The sequence below is a fragment of the Saccostrea cucullata genome, unplaced genomic scaffold (genome assembly GCF_032062105.1).
Source record: "Saccostrea cucullata isolate Sc308-1 unplaced genomic scaffold, CSIRO_AGI_Scuc_v1 ctg69, whole genome shotgun sequence".
NCBI lineage: Eukaryota > Metazoa > Mollusca > Bivalvia > Ostreida > Ostreidae > Saccostrea > Saccostrea cuccullata.
Window position 1 is genome coordinate 316,643 of NW_026939160.1, and position 19,433 is coordinate 336,075.

The 19,433-nt window shown below is 36.7% G+C and overlaps 1 protein-coding gene across 3 annotated transcripts in view; it reads right to left on the minus strand.

Annotated features, from left to right (window-relative positions):
- Positions 1 to 19,433, minus strand: part of LOC134252358 (probable E3 ubiquitin-protein ligase HECTD4) — a 42,712-nt gene that overhangs the window by 14,851 nt on the left and 8,428 nt on the right. For all 3 annotated transcript variants that reach the window (XM_062734815.1, XM_062734814.1, XM_062734816.1), the window contains 29 exons: positions 17,228 to 17,348; positions 16,991 to 17,107; positions 16,799 to 16,855; positions 16,398 to 16,619; positions 16,109 to 16,218; positions 15,722 to 15,923; positions 15,205 to 15,324; positions 14,945 to 15,049; positions 13,201 to 13,364; positions 12,715 to 12,882; positions 12,355 to 12,541; positions 10,523 to 10,624; positions 10,291 to 10,376; positions 9,984 to 10,162; positions 9,709 to 9,832; positions 9,380 to 9,515; positions 9,096 to 9,262; positions 8,613 to 8,759; positions 8,309 to 8,490; positions 7,808 to 8,039; positions 7,212 to 7,420; positions 6,702 to 6,876; positions 5,826 to 5,904; positions 5,386 to 5,576; positions 5,051 to 5,186; positions 4,664 to 4,834; positions 1,044 to 1,211; positions 450 to 738; positions 201 to 304 (listed from right to left, as the gene is read on the minus strand). In XM_062734815.1, coding sequence (XP_062590799.1) covers positions 201 to 304; positions 450 to 738; positions 1,044 to 1,211; positions 4,664 to 4,834; positions 5,051 to 5,186; positions 5,386 to 5,576; positions 5,826 to 5,904; positions 6,702 to 6,876; positions 7,212 to 7,420; positions 7,808 to 8,039; positions 8,309 to 8,490; positions 8,613 to 8,759; positions 9,096 to 9,262; positions 9,380 to 9,515; positions 9,709 to 9,832; positions 9,984 to 10,162; positions 10,291 to 10,376; positions 10,523 to 10,624; positions 12,355 to 12,541; positions 12,715 to 12,882; positions 13,201 to 13,364; positions 14,945 to 15,049; positions 15,205 to 15,324; positions 15,722 to 15,923; positions 16,109 to 16,218; positions 16,398 to 16,619; positions 16,799 to 16,855; positions 16,991 to 17,107; positions 17,228 to 17,348 — 4,450 coding nt within the window. The remainder of the gene's footprint in view (positions 1 to 200; positions 305 to 449; positions 739 to 1,043; positions 1,212 to 4,663; positions 4,835 to 5,050; positions 5,187 to 5,385; positions 5,577 to 5,825; positions 5,905 to 6,701; positions 6,877 to 7,211; positions 7,421 to 7,807; positions 8,040 to 8,308; positions 8,491 to 8,612; positions 8,760 to 9,095; positions 9,263 to 9,379; positions 9,516 to 9,708; positions 9,833 to 9,983; positions 10,163 to 10,290; positions 10,377 to 10,522; positions 10,625 to 12,354; positions 12,542 to 12,714; positions 12,883 to 13,200; positions 13,365 to 14,944; positions 15,050 to 15,204; positions 15,325 to 15,721; positions 15,924 to 16,108; positions 16,219 to 16,397; positions 16,620 to 16,798; positions 16,856 to 16,990; positions 17,108 to 17,227; positions 17,349 to 19,433) is intronic.

Genomic DNA, 19,433 nt, shown 5'->3' on the forward strand with positions numbered 1-19,433 from the left:
GCTCACAATAAATAAGTGTATCCTCAAAATATCAAAGGTTCATGTGTTGGCATCATAAACATCATTTTAAAATAGTTTACCTCATTTCTTTTCTGACTATGCATTTCATTTGTAAATGTAGCTTTTTGTGTACAAAGCTTTTTTTTGCAATTTAGCTTAGAAAAATGCATTTCATATTTTTATCAATGAAAGCTACTCACAGCTCGACTGTCAAGCTTGCTCGGTGGGGGTGGAGGTTTAGCACAATCCCTGTATAATAGCCTCAGTCTGTTGCAGTGGGCTTCAACCACAGAGAGTCTATCTCCTACAATGTAAATCAAAACTATAATTAAATACAAGCAGGTACATACACATGTATATCTTAATGTCTATGCAAATTATTGTGTTGTTACATAAATTTTCAGATGTCAAAAGTACCTGTATATCATGGATTACATGATTTAACAAACCTGAATTACAATCCTTTGCTAGTGACTTCAGAATATCAATGGTAGATCCACAATGCTGAATGAACTCTTTGGTAAACTCAATGTCCTGTAGATACTGAGCGAGCACCATGCAGGCTCGAGTCTGAAGCTCTGCCACGACGCGACACACCTGATTGCTGAGGCTGTTACCGTCCCCCGTGACTGGCAGGGTCTGCTGGAGGGGACAGGTCCCGTCATCCTGAGGGAGGAGAATGGCTTTAATGGCCATCACTAGGGACTCTGTCACTGGCACATTGGCAGATTTGTAGATCTGAGTAAGTAAAAAGCCAAAAACATTTAGCTTTAAAATGTATTCAAAATTGTCCAGTTTCTCTCTTCTTACATAGTATACAAGTAAATCTTTAGTATTTTTTTTTATTATATATTTGTTATTAGTCTGTTTATTAGCATAGAAAAAATCCTCATTACAGATCTGAAGGAATGTGCATATCACTTAAAATTTAAATATTTTGATAATTTAATTTTTTATTTTTATAGCTCATTCCCACCATATACAAAGATATCATGTTCCAGACACTTTTCAAATTGTTGAAATTTTTTGTTCCTCTTTTTTACCTCATTTCTGACAGGGATGAGCCTGGTTAATGGAACCTGAATGGTGTCGCTGAAGCGTGGATGCCTATCCTCCTCTGTCTCTGGATCTAACTGAACCGTGACCATCCCTGTCTGTTCTGACACACTTATCACTGAACCACGACTATCATCTATTCCTGGTCCTAGCATCTGTGTCAAATAACAAGACAAGTACAGTCTAGAATAATTGCAGAAAAATTACATGTAATATGCTTTATATTCCTTATGGGTAAATTAACAAGAGGCCCACGGGCCTTATAGGTCACCTGAGTATTGTGTAACAACTTTCAAACAATTATATTTGGTTCGTGTTTTAAACCGGAGGCCATGAAATTCACAATTTACAATTTTGAAAGGGGCACCATTGCTTATCATAATTATTAACTTAGCATGCTTACTCTATTTACTTAATACCCAAAGAGAAAATGTACTTCCACTTTATAACCAGTTGTGCACCTCACCCAATGACCCATGGGCCACATATTTCAAAATTTTGCAAATGTAATCATAAAATGGTTGATTCAGAGCAAAGGGCAGATTTCAAAGCATTAATTTATTTTCAGACTATGTAACCCCCCCCCCCCCTTGACCCTGGGGGCATAAAAAACCCACTTTGCTAGATGCACCTTTCTTCATCATAAATATATATATACTTGGATCATTGGCATAAAACCCCAAAGCAAAGGAAAATATTTTCAAAGAAATAATGCATTTTCACTATATAATCTATAGAGCCCCGCCCTAACACCAGAACCCCTGACCCTGGGGCCATAAAATTCACAAATCTGGAAGAGGCACTCCTGCTTATCATAACTATGTGCTTAGTTAGTTTATTTAATACCCAGAAGCAGAGAAGAAGATTTTCAAAGAATAAATGCATTTTCACTATATAATCAAAAGAGCCCTGCCCTACTACCAGAACCCTGACCCTGGGGCCATAAAATTCACAAATCTGGAAGAGGCACTCTTGCTCATCATAACTATGTGCTTAGTTAGTTTATTTGATACCCAGGAGCAGAGAAGATTTTCAAAGAAATAATGCATTTTCACTATATAATCAATAGAGCCCCACCCTAACACCAGAACCCCTGACCCTGGGGGCATAAAATTCACAATTTTAGAAGAGGCACTATCGCTCATCATAACTATGTGCTTAGTTAGTTTATTTAATACCCAGGAGCAGAGAAGAAGATTTTCAAAAATATAATGCATTTTCACTATATAATCTATAGAGCCCCGCCCTAGCAATACAACCCCTGACCCTGGGGCCATGAATTTCACAAATCTGGAAGAGGCACTCTTGCTCATCATAACTATGTGCTTAGTTAGTTTATTTAATACCCAGGAGCAGAGAAGAAGATTTTCAAAGAAATAAGGCATTTTCACTATATAATCTATAGAGCCCCGCCTTAACACCAGAACCCCTGACCCTGGGGCCATAAAATTCACAAATCAGAGGCACTCCTGCTCATCATAACTATGTACTTAGTTAGTTTATTTAATACCCAGGAGCAGAGAAGAAGATTTTCAAAGAAATAATGCATTTTCACTATATAAGCTATAGAGCCCCGCCCTAGCACTAGAACCCCTGACCCTGGGGCCATGAATTTCACAATTTTGGTAGAGGACTCAATGCTCATTACATTCATATCAACAGTTTGCCTGCTTGATGTCCAGGAGTAAAGAAGAAGATTTTTAAAGATTTCATTAATTTTAGTGGTTTTGGCCCCACCCCTCAGGCCCCAGGGGGCGGGGACCATGAAATTCACAATTTTTGTTCCCCTTCAGCCATAGAAGCTGTATACCAAATTTGGTTGAAATTAATTCAGTGGTTTCAGAGAAGAAGCTGAAAATGTTCAAATGTTAACACACGACACACGACGCACGACGGACGACGGACGACAACGGACGAAAACGGATAGCAATAGGTCACCTGAGTTACTCAGGAGACCTAAACATAGGTAATCAAAGATTACGAAGCTCACCTCGACGAATGTTATCAGTTTAAGTAATGCAAATCCTACATCATATTTTCTTAATATTAAGTATTCATCCCAACAACAATATTCTTGCAAGTTATGCTTAACCCTCTACATGGTATATACACATTTCTATGCATGTAGTGTGAAAAACATGTATTGTGTAAACAAATATTCATAACTGTTAAAACTGCAGATATCAAAGACTTCAAGTTCATTCGGATTGATCTGTTCCCAAAACTTTAACCTGGGCTCTTGTATGGAAAATATAGGTCGGATCCAGCATCCCAAGCAAGTCTAATAGTGTCCATCCTAAGATGCATCATCCATGCAAGTTTGGTTTAGCTAGGGCTTATAGTTACTTGGGAATGAAAATGTAGGTAAGCATCCGAAGCAAGCCTGGTAGTGTTTAGATACATCATCCATGCAAGTTTGCTTCAGGTAGGGTTCATACTTACTTGGGAATGAAAATGTAGGTCAGATCCAGCATCCGAAGCAAGTCTGGTAGTGTCCATTCCTAGATGCATCATCCATGCAAGTTTGGTTCAGGTAGGGCTTATAGTTACTTGGGAATGAAAATGTAGGTCAGATCCAGCATCCGAAGCAAGTCTGGTAGTGTCCATCCTAAGATGCATCATCCATGCAAGTTTGGTTCAGGTAGGGCTTATAGTTACTTGGGAATGAAAATGTAGGTCAGATCCAGCATCCGAAGCAAGTCTGGTAGTGTCCATCCCTAGATACATCATCCATGCAAGTTTGGTCCAAATAGAGCTCATAGTTCCTTGGGAATGAAAATGTAGGTCAGATCCAGCATCCGAAGCAAGTCTGGTAGTGTCCATCCCTAGATGCATCATCCATGCAAGTTTGGTCCAAATAGGGCTTATAGTTCCTGTGGAATGGACCTACTCCAAAAACTTTAACCTGGTTACTCATCTAGACAATGTAGGTCAGATTCAGCATCCGAAGCAAGTCTGGTATTGTACATCCCTAGATGCATCATCCATGCAAGTTTGGTTCAGGTAGGGCTTATAGTTCCTTGGGAATAGACCTGCTCCAAAAACTTTAACCTGGTCACTCATCTGGAAAATGTAGGTCAGATCCAGCATCCGAAGCAAGTCTGGTAGTGTACATTCCTAGATGCATCATCCATGCAAGTTTGGTCTGGGTAGGACTTATAATTCCTTGGGAATGGACCTGCTCCAAAAACTTTAACCTGCTCCAAAAACTTTAACCTGGTCACTCATCTAGAAAATGTAGGTCAGATCCAGCATCCGAAGCAAGTCTGGTAGTGTACATCCCTAGATGCAACATCCATGCAAGTTTGGATCAGATAGGGCTTATAGTTACTTGGGAATGGACTTGCTCCTAAAACTTTAACCTGGGACGCCGACGCTAACGCCGACGCCGACACCGACGCCGACGCCGACGCCAACGCCGGGGGTATAGCATAAGCTCATCTCGACTTCGTCGAGGTGAGCTAAAAAGGCATTTCATCAGCTTACGTTTCATTCCTTTTTTACCATATTTGAAATGAATGTATATACATTTTGTTTTTGTATTATAGTGCAATATATTAGTATATATTGCAGGCATAGTAATTTCTTTGGAAGTTTCTTATCTTACTTTGACTTCACAGCCTGGTTTGATCATCTCTGTGAAGCCTCCTAGTGCACAAAGAGCGGCGTTAGCCATCTTAGACATGGACATGAGTTGTTTGTTGTTACAGCGAGGAGACGACAGGGTGTCCAAAGAGGCCAGCAACAGGGGCAGGCAGGACAGGGAGTTGTGAAGTACCTGAAATAGGTTTATGTATAGCAAAGCTTCCCATAATTAAACCAAAATGTTTACAAGTCTGTCCTAATGAATTTTGAACCATGTGAACATGTTAAAATGGCATAAATTAATTCTACACAGTTTGAAAAAAAGATAATCTTGAGTTTATAAGTGAACTGCGAAAAAATATATGTACACAGAATATCCCCCCGGCTAACTTTCCCTAAGTTTACATACCCTCTGAACAGCTTGAGACCATGACTGAGCCGTGTGTGTCTCAGGAGCATTCAACAGACCATGAAGGAGAGCTATCACTTCTGTAGCCATGTTGTTAGCAACATGTCCACTGATGAAGGGTCTTATTGGGTCAGTCCTGTAAAACAATTGCAGCGTTAGGTTATTATATTATTTGTGCACCTTTATCAGGTACCCTATAATAATATAAGAATATATTGTTGTGCACCTGAATAAAATATTTTCGGCTGTTTAATATTAAGTATACTTAGTTTAACAAATTAACAAAATTTATCTGAAAGTGTCAATAATATATTTATCAGTAAGTTTTTTCATACCTTGCTAGTTCTGTATTTTTCTCCCTGCACACTACATCCACTGGTTGTTTCTTTTTGTCCCCAGTGGGCGTATCAGCCTGCCCACTCTCCACTGGTGGGCCTGTTGACACCACTAAGCCCATCTGTGCCCATTTAGCTGCCTTCTTCAGAGCAGTTATGGCATCTTCTGTTGTGACCTCTGCTTTACCACTCTAAATGGAAAATAGGAAGATTTAGGGCAAAATATACTAGATTTTATCTTACAGATTACAAAGATTCAGAGAAGACAATTGTTTTAAAAAAAAATGATTTTTACCAATAACAGCACCTACTAGAGTCAAAGACAGAAAAAAACTGTAAAGAGGAGGCACTTTGCTCACTTAGTATGCATGAATAATCCTTGAAAATTAATATCAATGTACATGCATGACAGATATTTATAATACATAACTAAGATTTACCTTTGTCATTTCTCTGTCCATACGAACAACTCTCTCCATGTTAGCACCTCCTCCAATTCTAAATGGCCTGTTATCTGACCTACAAAACAAATGCATGTCATCGATAAAACACTCAAACACACAGAATAAGTTTCCTTTTTAAAAAGTTTGTTTCTACTCATAACTTGGCAAAGAAAACTTTATACTCTACAATAGAAATTGTCTTTATCTTCATTGGACATATCACATAAAACTTTACAATATAAATTAGAAGAACATTATAGACACAAAATCAGTGAACAATTAAAGAACATTTCTAAATCAAATTCTGGGAAATTAACTTTTTATAGTAATATAATTGATTTAAATGAATATAAATTACAAAACTATCTACAATTACCATTGAAGAAATCTGAAAGAACAATCCCAACAAAACTAAGAATTAGTGCTCATACACTACATATTGAAATGGGGTGATACTCAAGGCCACCTATTCCTAGAGAAAAACGTGTATGTCATTTTTGTAAATTTTTTATTGAAAACCATTTTTGTTCTTTATTGTCCTATTTATGATCAATGTAGATTAAAATATTGCGAGATAAATAAATGCTCATTGTTACATGAAGTAAAACCCTTTTATTGATATTATCAACACTACAAGTATTAAAACTACTAGAAGAATATGTAACTTCTTGAAAAAGTGCTTTGATATCAGGAAGGAAAACCTTCAACAAACCTGATATGCATACTTGGATATTCTATTTTATGTATGTTAATTGTTGTATTCATGACTATATGCCAATGTATGATGGTGTTGTCAATAAATGAATTGAATTTGAACTTGTTTCGAAAATAAACTAAATGTACATTAAAGAATGAAGCATTCACAATTCGTACCCCAGCAGAGGTTGAATGACTTCATGAGATAACTGATCCTCCCTCTTGTGGATGAACACAGATAACTTTCCCGCCTGAATGTCTGATTCCTCCGACTTTTCTTTGTCCCCTGTCTGGGGTTTACCCTGGGTCAAGTCCACAGAGGGGCGTCGGCTCACCAGAGTAGCATAATCACCTGTCAAAGCCAAAAATTAATAATATTCAATATTCATTTTATGATTTGAATTTGATTGTCAGTTTATGTGGGTTATATCAAATTTATCTGTATTGGCACTGAAATTAAAATTTGAAAGCCCCTGTCTTCTCTCATTCCAAAGTTATGTCCAAATTTAGAGTTTTACTCATTTTTGTCAAACTGACAGACAGATAAATGATAGAGACTTGATGTCCCCTCTCTTTAGAAAAAGCAGGGAATATCTAATAGTTCAAACATTATATCTTGTTTATTTTATCAACCTTCACTTTAAAAACTTTTGGAAATACTGCAGATATCATAAAAATATTACATACCAGGTACAAGAAAGTCTCCCAGCTTGGCAAGAAGGAGGCTGACGATTTTGGCGGGAGGATCCGAGATGGGTTCGGAGGTGTTCCAGTGAGTGGTGGTCAGATGCTGGCCCCAGACGGGGAGTTCTACCAGCTCACAGTCAGCGGTGTTCATCAGGGGCAGGGCCACGCGACACAGCTGAAGAATGATCAGGACTAGCTTAGGAGAGGGTCTGAAATAGAAGGAAATGTTGTATTCTTTATTCAGTATTAACATAAAGCTGTCTCTTCACCATTAATTTATTTTCTAAAATCTGGTGAGAATTTTCGATGTGTGTAAAAGTAAAGGAAAGCAAAGCTATGAAGTTTTTACATACATGTAATTATTTGTATCCATATTTTGAAATCTATTGTAACGATGATAAAAGAACACATCAATGCAATGTAATAATATACAAACAGTCTGCTATTAAAGCAAAAGCATAAATTTGAATGATGATTTTTTTTTCTTCTAATCAAGATATTACAAACATAATACCATACCAAACAGCTAAAAAGAGATACACTAACTTCACTAATACCTAAAAGCTAAACTCAAACAAAGACAAATTTTGCATTACCTCTGATCCAGTAACAGTGAAAGTAGTTTTGACACACAGGCTGGCTGACTAAGTATGGCCCTCCCCATACGACTCCGGGCCAAGGTGTTCAGTAGACTCAGTACGTCCTGTAGAGCCTCTGTCCCCGCTGCCTCGTTACCAATACACTCCGTGGCTCGGGCAAGATGATTGGTCAATAACACAGACACCTGACGAGCGAGGCCCGAGTGTTCTAGCTCTTCTATCTGACTTCCTGTGAATAAAAAACACAAATTCACAACAATGTCTGCATTACTATTCTACTAAAGATTATTTTTGAATGAATAAGTCTATACTTAATGTTAGCAAGTCTGATTAAGTCAACCCTATTGAACACTCATCTACAGTATAACTAACTTTTGATACATGATTGTATTAGCAAAACCAAACCAAAGATAAGAATTCAACTAATTTGTTTATGCAGAAAGCTTCACCCGCAGAAATTAGAGATGTCTATAATACACACTTAAAACTTTAACTTACCATCTTCTGTCTCCCACATGACACAGCGATTGGCCAGGACCTGAAACCCTGCCCACGCCATTGCCGACACCTTTTGATTGACAGACTGAGTCTCTGATGTGTCTGATCTAAGGTTGGCCAGGCTACATAACTTGTCCAGTAGATGAACTAAACCTGACCTCACCAGACACTTCTCCTCAGCTCTGTAAGTCAAAATCAAACAGATTTCATAATGCAAAAGAAACAACTGTATTCATTTTCCACTTCTAGTTTTGTAAAGTAGCAACCAATACTGTAAAAGCAGAATATGGGATACTCTGCCTACCTGGTATAAGGTATTGTACACAGAAGTCCTATACTGTTGGAGCAGGCTATGGGGTACTTGGCGGCCAGTTGTACTACAGCTGTCATTGTCTCAGCGAAGGCTTCCCTCACTTGTGGAACCATTCCTCCACAGGTCAGCTCCTCAACACTGGAAAAAAGAACAAATCCATCACAAAGTATAGTTTGGGATGATATTTACTTGATTTACATGCATGCTGTATTGAGTGAATTTATTCAAAATTTATAAAATCGGTTGAACAGTAACTTAAATCTGATGTTTCTTAATTGTACCAGGTATACATCAAAGAATTGAAATTTCAAACTGCAATGTGCATGTGTGTCTTAACTTCATATTCTGAACTCTCCAATATTTCATTTTTTTTCTCTTTTTATAGTCACTTCATATTACGTTTTTTTAAGTTTGCCCTTACAGAGTTTAACTATACAGTCTCTGCAGTAAGATTTCAGATTAAGGTTTAATTACCAGGGTCCAGATTGCAGGACAGAAGTGACAGCTGCCACTAGATGTGTGGCCCCGCCCACTTTTGTGGCTGCTGTCAACAGCTCCTTCATGTGGATTAATGCTTGTTTACGAGTATTTCCTCTCTTTAGTCGAGTCGCTGCTGCTGACAAGAAATCTTTGGGCGATATCTAAACAAAAACAAGAATATATTCAATCATGTTTCAATAGAAAGCAAAAACATTTCATGTCTTACAAAGAAGACAATACAGTTAAATTAGAGCTGAACAAAGGATCTTTGAACTCACAGCTTTTTCAGGATTGCTCCCAATAAATGAGAACAGCTGATCAATCAGAATAGTATGAGGAGGTTTGTCTCGTCCCTCTCCATCCACCAAGTCCTGGAGAACACTAGATGGGGTCCGGCGATGGGTTTTCCTTTTCCTTTCATAGAAAAGTCAAGTAAATCAACCTTTATTTTCTAAAAAAATATCTATCACTCCAATAAGTAAAACTGACATTTCTCAGTATTTTCTACTAATATAAATTATCACTGCTGAACTAAACATACACATTTAGATCATGTTTTGTATTATCTAATTCACCATTCACAAAATAATCACATAGAGCACCTTACCTTTGTTTAACAGTAATGTCTAGTATTGAGTCGTCCTGGAAACTTTCCACACCAGCTGGGACTGAGACACTCCTGGTCATCTGGGCTAATACATCTGTATCTGATCTCACCATTACTCCTAACACTGCAAAATGTCACAGTGGTAATGTCAGTGTAATGTCATTAAGATTCATTGTTTTATTATTCAGTCACAATCTTCATAAAGCTGTGTCATTTTACTTGAACTGCTAGTTGCCTGTAAAGAAACAATGGTAATATACAAAGAGTAGGCATACCACTTTCTTGGTTATTTGAGATGGACCTTGACACATGTAACCCCTCCCCTGGTGCTATGGTAACCTGCAGAAGTAAGTCAAGTCTGGCCCTGAGGCCCTTCATGATGTGCTGAGTCCTAGGCATGACAGATTTCACTGAGGTGAAGGTTTCATCTCCAATGTCATTGTCAAATTTCTCCCTGAAAAACATATACATGTACCAAGTTACAACATATTCATTATGCTACCATCTTGTATGGCTTTGAAATTTGTTACAACTTTTCAGTTAATAATGCCATTGGATTGATTTTCTGATCTTAAATCTGACCTTAAACTTTTTACGGCCCTTTCATTGTCAGATTCTAATGGGACTTCCTTCATAAAACACAGCATGGCAAGTTCCTTTGCTTTTGTCTACAAAAAAAATTAAAACAAATATTCCAATGATCATTATCTGCAATTCTGGCAGTATTTTGCTTGATAAGAAGTATAATTTTAATACATGTACTGGCAGTATTTGTTTGATAAGAAATATAATTTTACTGTTATCATTTTAATACCTCTTGAAGATGGAAATCAGCAAAGAAAGGTGGGACAGTGGTATTTCCTTCTTTGTGGTCCATCACTTCACTGTGCCATCTTTGTTCTAGCTCAGCCAGACTCTGAAAAGTCGAACCAATAACAACATGTAGAAACTAGAAAACTGACCAGTCAGCAAGGGCCCCGCCATGGGGTAGAATTATAAGTGTGCAGCTTGCGGAATGATTAAAAAATGTACGAAGAATTAAGCAACAGCAACTGTATTCTTAAAATTTCAAGATAATTCCTGAATATTCAGAAACCTGTAAATAATATCCTTGAAAACAGTCAAAATTGTATGGTTTATCTATTACTTACATTAGGCAAAAAAGAACAACTAACAGCCTTCATTTGCAATGAATGCAAATATCATGAAGGCTTGACCTTAATGTCAAAACAAACAGCAGTTGCAGACAAAGGTTTTCATTTATCTTAAAGTGGCAGATAAAGACAAGCCTACTAAATTTTCTGCAAGCCATAATTAATCCCAAGGGATAAATTTACTTCTCTCTCATCAATATCTAGCTTCTAAATTTACAACTTTAGAACTTTTCAGTATTATTATACCCCCCGCTTGAAAAGTGGGAGGGTATATAGTAATCGGGATTTCCGTCCGTCTGTTACGCTTTAGGGTACCAATCTCTTATCCGCAACTCCTCTTATACCAATGAGTGAAATTTAATGAAACTTTCACAGAATCTTTATTATATATTGCCATTGTGCACCTCCTATTTTACTTTTTGATCCGACACACATTTTGGGTTTCCCGGCCACAGCAAAACATGGACTTTGTCATCAGTTATAATCATATGGGAGGCGGGGGATATCATTTAGTGAGCTCATTGCTCACAGTACCTCTAGTTTGAATGGGGTTTTTGTACAACTACCTTAAAAATTAAAAATATTCTTGAATTTACATAAAGGGAAAAAAAGGTAAAAATAAAAAAATATATCCTCTCTAATATATTTCATATTTTTAAAATTCAATGAAAAAATAAAGTATAAATATTTATATTTAAATCCACATTTCAGAGTGCTCATAGCATTCAAAATTGACTTAACTTTAAAACAAACTTCATTTGCAAACAGAGGTGGTAATTCATCTCAATGCAGATAAAGATAATGCTTTGGATTTTCTTCAGGAGGAAAGCTAATTAATCCCAAGGGACTCATAGCAGCATTCAGTTTACAATGGCAACATCTTCAGCAGTTATCTCTCTTTGCCAATGCATTCTTATATAAAGTTAAGGAATCTACCCCACCACCCCAGCTCCAAACCAGGGGACATAGAGAAACAAACTTAGCATCAAAATACGTCTTTCTGCCTATTGAACTACCATACAAAATTTGATCTTAATTGGGCGAGCATAGAAAAAGTTATTAGGAAAAAACAGAAAATTTGTGGACGGAGGAATGACAGACGGACAGACAGATGGACAGACAGACAGACAGACAGACAGAGTGATTACTATAGGGCACCCGCAAATCCTTGCGGGGCCCTAACAAGTCCTTACAGGTAATTTACAGTAAAACACACTTATACTGAGCACCCTTATAATGAACTGATGCTCGCAGCGAAATGACTTTCATTCCCTGTGAGTTTAAAACATAATGTGAAGGTAATGAATATAACAAATTACATTTTTAACGAAGCAAAATCGTCCATCCCTGGCACTTTATTATAAGTATGTTTTACTGTAGATTTAACAAACATGTATTTAACATCAAAGATATAACATAATGTAAAATTCATATCTAATATTCAGAGAGAAGAAGAGAGAAGGGGCATGTACTAATTCTAGACAAGCCATACCTGAAGCTGTCTTAACAAGGCATCTATCTTGGTGTACACTTCCTGAATAACAGCCCTCAGTAATATAAACTCTTCAGTTTGCTGGTTCTCGGCCTTTGCCAGTCTGAATACTGTTTCCTGGAGAGACAAGTGCTTCAGTACTGCTGACACAATTCTCTCCTCCAGATCTTCTGGGTTAATCACGTCTCTGTTTAATCAAAGAAATACTGAACTCAAAAGATATACAGGCAAGTTCATGTAAATAACGTGTTACCATGTAAATTTTACAGGGGCAAAATATTCAAGCATAAATATATATAGAATTTAATAATTTACATTGACAAATAAATTATGCAGATTTTAAGGCCTGATATTCTATACCTGATGCTGGGTCTCAGCTGAGGTGCCTGTCGCCTACACAATTTTCTAAGGTTCTGGAGGATTTCTGCAGAGAGTCGAATTCTGGCCAATGAGGAGTCCGCGGAGTCTTCAGTTGAGGACGGACTATCCATGAGGACATCTGGATCTGATCCTGACTGCCATACACACCTACAATGCACAGAATTCAGAATTGATTAATTTGAAAAAGCTTCATTGGTGTTTCAATAACATTAAGTAATTGTATGTAAATTTTTTGTTTTGGCATTCTTCAGAATTAGTGCAAGAAAGGCTGACAAAATTTGCTTAAGTAAGAATCCCACATTAATATATATAAAAATATATTAAAAAGCAATTTGAAAACGTTTTTCTATAAATTCAAAGTTTTATTTCAATAAGAAGTTTGTGTGATGTCTATTTTTTAAATAATATCACAATCTGCAATCTTGTTTAGATAAAAATAATTTTTCAACTCAACGGCATACAAACCTTTGTAAAAGTTTAGACTTTAGGAGATGCTGACAGTTAACTTCTTGCTGTGTTGTTTCAGGGCCTCTGTACAGTAGCTGTAACATGGTGCAGGCTAGGACAGAAAGACCCAGGGCCAAATCAGCTAGGAAGGGTAGACCACTGGACACCTCCTCTGTGGATTCCTAAATAGGCAAAGTTTGATAAACACACCATACACATACATACGTATTACAGTGATGAAATCAACGGCCACTCACAGTCAGCGGCCATGTTCCCCCCGACGGTTTTTCCTATATATTTTAACTGGAATAAACGGCCACCTGGGTAAAACTCTTATTGACACTGTAATAGGTGGCCATTTCGTCACTTGTTGCGATCATATATTATCTTTTAAACGCACTGCTTGGGTAATCATATCCTCGATAGTCAATTTAACCTATTAATGCAATAAAACAAATTGCTTTTAGATACGCTGAACTCTGTGTTTATGAAAAAAAAATATTTGTCCTGTTAGATCCATTTGTAATTTTTTTTTAAGATCGCCGATTGAAAAATTAAAAGAATTTAATTACAATTGATACTTTCCTCTAGCTAAAGAAATTCACACCTTTTAGATTTTGTTTCCATGTAGAAGCCCTAACTGCTACTCTTGTAAAAACAAAGTGCTTCATATGGCATGATTATCTCGTGTATTTCACTATTCAAGAGACTACCGATAGGGATTAGTTACGCTCTACTGCACATGACACCTGTGTTATGGAGTGATTTTCAACTGCGTAAATACATCTCTCTGGTCAACTGGTTAATTTTATTTGTGTGTCTGTGTATGTTACATAGAAATTCTGACATCTTTATAAACAGTACAATTAACCAGAACTTTAAAAACACCAGCGAGTAATTTAATTACTGATTAATTAAGTTGAAGGGGGGGGGGGTGTTACACTGCTGACCAATTTTTTTAACATAAGAAAATGAACATATTCTTACTTAAATTTCTATGCTTTATCTTATTTACCATTATACTGTATTTTTGTGTATTTTTTTCTTTATAAAAAAGGATAATAGTCAGGCACTGTATATATTTCTTCTAATGAAAATTTTAAAAAACATTAAATATTTCAATGTAACAAAGGCACACTGATGAATGCAAGATTTTTTAACTAATATGTAGGAACAGAAACATGCACAAAACCTTAAACATTTCGATTTCTTTAATATTCTTTTTAAATGAGCTTGAAATATTACATATACACATAAAAAGCTTTTGTGAAACTGACCTGTTTAATTATGATTAATTAATTTAACTGTAGTGCTTAATGTTGTTTATTTATTGACCGAATGTCCCAGGGCAAACTGGAATAAGAGGCCACCTGTCTTAAGTGGCCAGTTTCCAGACTTCCCAAAGGTGGCCGCTTAAAACAAGTTTGACTGTACATGATTTTTACAGTTTCAGGAGTAGCAATCTGAATTCTTACACACATGAACACAATCTCATTTAGCCTAACCAAAGATGTTTAAATACTAGATTTTTTCTTCAAAGTTGATAAAAAAAATTCTTACAATATGCTGCTGAATCATTATATTTCCTAATAAACTCTCTTAACTTACAAATTCCATAAACTATTATTCTGCCACATATAAAATGTTGAAATTTCATTGGTCAAGATGAATACTGCATAAAACTGTATTATGCTGCCTACTGAATGAGTAATGTTAATATTCCCTGGCCATGAAAATTGGCTCCATAAAATTAAGTGATTACCTGAGCTCTGACTGTGACGAGAAATCCCCACATGGCTTTGTCAGGTGTGTTGTGTTCACGTCCACTTCTCATCTCAAAAGAAAATGTCACTGTATCCCCATCAACCTACAAAAAACATGTAAAGTAAATCTTCATCAGAATGAAAAATGTTTACCTGCTTTGCAAGTCAAGTTTTTTTCCACCTTGCACTGGCCATAAATTTTATTATTGGTGCATTTTATAGCATATACATTATTAAATTTAAGATGTAGCCTACATACTTTTACTAAGTCCTTTGGCCAGCCTGATCCTAGGACACTCCTACTCCCAAATCCAAATGTGTTCCCTCCATATTCCAGTACTTTCTTGGAATTTGTGGTTGGGCCAGCATAAATCACAAGCTGTAAGTATTGAAATACATATAACCAATGCAATTGGCATTACCGGTAGTATGCATATCAATCATACTCAATCTCACAGTAAACCTCTCTTACAACAGAATTTGTCCACTTATATGTAATTTACAGCAATTTTCATTCTATTTCAATACTTTAATGTATGTATATTTCAGATTAATGAAATTCAACTTGGATACCGTGAGGACATTTATTTTTCATTAGTTTGCTTTTTTTTCCTGCCTTTTTTGTTCCTGTATTTCAGTGCAGAGATATTCAAATCCATTTAAGACTAGAATAAATTCCCAATTTATTGGATTTATTTTGTGAATAAAATTGCACAGAATTCTTTAAAAAAGCTTTTTATTAATCTATCCTCTTTTTCACCTGCCCAGCAGTATACCTTGTCATAATCATACTGGGAGGAACTCCTGGGGTCAAATCTCAGATACAGGCACCTGGCCCCGGGGATGTGTACCGTCTCCTTAAACCTGTAGTTGTCCCTCACTGGGTGGATGCTTTCTACTGTCTTCCCAGAGGACCAGGGGGCCGGGATTTTCAATCCAGCTAAAAAGCCTTGCTCCTCGGTGTCCTCACTAGTTACACTAGTTTATAGAAAACACAAATGCAAAATAAATACATGTCAGGATAAATAGTAAGAGGATATCTTTCACTGCTATTTAACATGCAGGCACATATAAAATTCATGGAATTTGAAACAAAATTTATTTTCTTTTTTTGTTGTTGTTGTTTTTTATTTTCATTTTGACAAGTAGTTATTGTTCCTTACTCCTCTATATCCACTGTGGGAGCCATCAGTTCCATGACGTGTGTGTCCGTGTCAGAATCTAGGTCATCCTGCATCACAGCCTCAACATGACTCTTCAGAAGCAGAGCAGCCTAAAATTGTCACAAAAATAAATAAAATAATTTAACAAGACAAGATCAGTTTTTTACATTTTTAAAATTTAATTTGCCCTATGTCCTCAATTTTTTTCTTCCTCTTACAGAATGGACAGTTTAAGGCCTTTATCCTATCTTGTAAAATGAAAACTTTAAAAAACAAACTTTCATTATACCTGACTTGAGAGCACAACCAGGTTGACAAGTTTGGGCATCAGTTCATCAGCCAGGGGGAGACAATGTAGATTGACATGGTTCATGGCGGTCAGCAAGACTGGTAGTAAGTGTCCCAGAATGGTGGCCTTGGCAATGCGCTCCAGGCCCTGGAGTCTAACCTCTCTTTCTTCCTTGAATTTGTGGATGACAGCATTGCAGGTTGTTATTAAAACTTCTAGCACCTGCGGAGAAAAATGTTGTTAATCACATTCCTTATTCATAAAAATAATGGTAGGATGGACTCCGATGGAGTGGTGGTAAGGGGGGTGGGGGTAGGGGTTGAGCAAACATAACAATTGGGGAAAATGTTGAATCATCAAGAAACTAAGTTAGTGATGGAATAGAAAATTTGAACCCTTACCTCACAAGATCCAGAGAAAATTCTTGATGCTAATTTTGCTATTGCTATCATCAGTTCCTATAAAATAAAATTGTCAATTACACATTCTATGAGATTAAGCCTCTTTCTATTTTTTACCCATGGTTTCATGTATAAAACAAATTACACCAAGTTACATTTGCACCACCACAAAAGAAATCTGAGAAATATTACCTGCATGTTCTTATCTTGCTCTGGTGATGAGTTTTCTGTACTCTGTTTCATCAACACAGTTTCTCTCAGGAGATGAGATTGCAGGGCCATCATGTATCGTAGACAAGGGGAGGCAATCTGTCAAGCCAAAAAATTTTATTCTTAAATCTGTTAATTCTTTTGCTCAAAAAGATACAAGTAAGAATTCGGTGAAATGACTTTGAAATGATTTTTTTTCATTTCAACACTGCTACTTACAGGCAAAGAAGACAACATCTGCTCAAAATTGGTCTTGTCCAAGTTAGCAGCATCACTGAGAAGCTTACTGGATTCCTGAACCGTGACTTTAAGAATGTGGAACACTAAGTCATCTGATAATCTGTCAATATACAATGTGAATTCATTATTTTGTTAAGGTATCATTATGATAGAAGACAGTAATGATATTCTAGTATACATGGTAACAAGAGGCCCAGGGGCCACATCGCTCACCTGAGCACGGTGGCAAGGAAAAAGCAGAATTGGTTTATACATGAAAAGCTAAAATAAATCCAAATGTAGTCCCAAGACCAATCATGGCTTTGCTATTCTTGAGAAGAAGATTTTTAAAGAATTTTCCTATACCTTTCTATGTTAAACTTTGGTCGGCCATTTTGGCCCCGCCCTACCCCTGGGGGTCATGATTTGAAAAAAAACTTGAATCTACACTACCTGAGGATGCTTCCATATAAATATGATCAATTATGTATTTGCTATTCTTGAGGAGAAGATTTTTAAAGAATTTTCCTATACATTTCAATGTAAAACTTTAGTCGGCCATTTTTGCCCTGCCCTACCCCTGGGGGTCATGATCTGAACAAACTTGAATCTACACTACCTGAGCATGCTTCCATATAAATATGATCAATTATGGCTTTGCTATTCTTGAGAAGAAGATTTTTAAAGAATTCTCCTAATGATACAGTATATTTCTATGTAAAACTTTGATCGTCCATATTGGCCCCGCCATACCCCTGGGGGTCATGATTTGAACAAACTTGAATCTACACTACCTGAACATGCTTCCATATAAATATGATCAATTATGGCTTTGTCATTCTTGAGAAGAAGATTTTTAAAGAATTTTCCTATATATGTCTATGTAAAACTTTGGTCGGCCATTTTGGCCCTGCCCTACCCCTGGGGGTCATGATTTGAACAAACTTGAATCTACACTACCTGAGGATGCTTCCTTATAAATATGATCAATTTTGGCTTTGTTGTTCTTGAGGAGATTTTTAAAGAAATTTCCTATATATTTCTATGTAAAACTTTGGTCGGCCATTTTGGCCCCGCCCTACCCCTGGGGGTCATGATTTGAACAAACTTGAATCTACACTACCTGAGCATGCTTCCATACATATATGATTAATTATGGCTTTGTCATTCTTGAGAAGAAGATTTTTAAAGAATTTTCCTATATATTTCAATGTAAAACTTTGGTCGCCCATTTTGACCCCGCCCTACCCCGGGGGGTCATGATTTGAACAAACTTGAAACTACACTACCTGAGCATGCTTCCATATATATATGATTAATTATGGCTTTGTCATTCTTGAGAAGAAGATTTTTAAAGAATTTTCCTATATATTTCTATGTAAAACTTTGGTCGCCCATTTTGACCCCGCCCTACCCCGGGGGGTCATGATTTGAACAAACTTGAAACTACACTACCTGAGCATGCTTCCATATATATATGATGAATTATGGCTTTTTCATTCTTGAGAAGAAGATTTTTAAAGAATTTTCCTATATATTTCTATGTAAAACTTTGGTCGGCAATTTTGGCCCCGCTCTACCCCCGGGGGTCATGATTTGAACAAACTTGAATCTACACTACCTGAGCATGTTTCCATATAAATATGATGAATTATGGCTTTGTCATTCTTGAGAAGAAGATTTTTGAAGAATTTTCCTATATTTTTCTATGTAAAACTTTGGTCAGCCATTTTGGCCCCGCCCTACCCCGGGGGGTCATGATTTGAACAAACTTGAATCTACACTACCTGAACATGCTTCCATATAAATATGATGAATTATGGCTTTGTCATTCTTGGGAAAAAGATTTTTAAAGAATTTTCCTATATATTTCTATGTAAAACTTTGGTCGCCCATTTTGGCCTCGCCTTACCCCCTGGGGTCATGATTTGAACAAACTTGAATCTACACTACCTGAGCATGCTCCCATATAAATATGATGAATTATGGCTTTGTCATTCTTGAGAAGAAGATTTTTAAAGAATTTTCCTATATATTTCTATGTAAAACTTTGGTCGGCCATTTTGGCCCCGCCCTACCCCCGGGGGTCATGATTTGAACAAACTTGAATCTACACTACCTGAGCATGCTCCCATATAAATATGATGAATTATGGCTTTGTCATTCTTGAGAAGAAGATTTTTAAAGAATTTTCCTATATATTTCT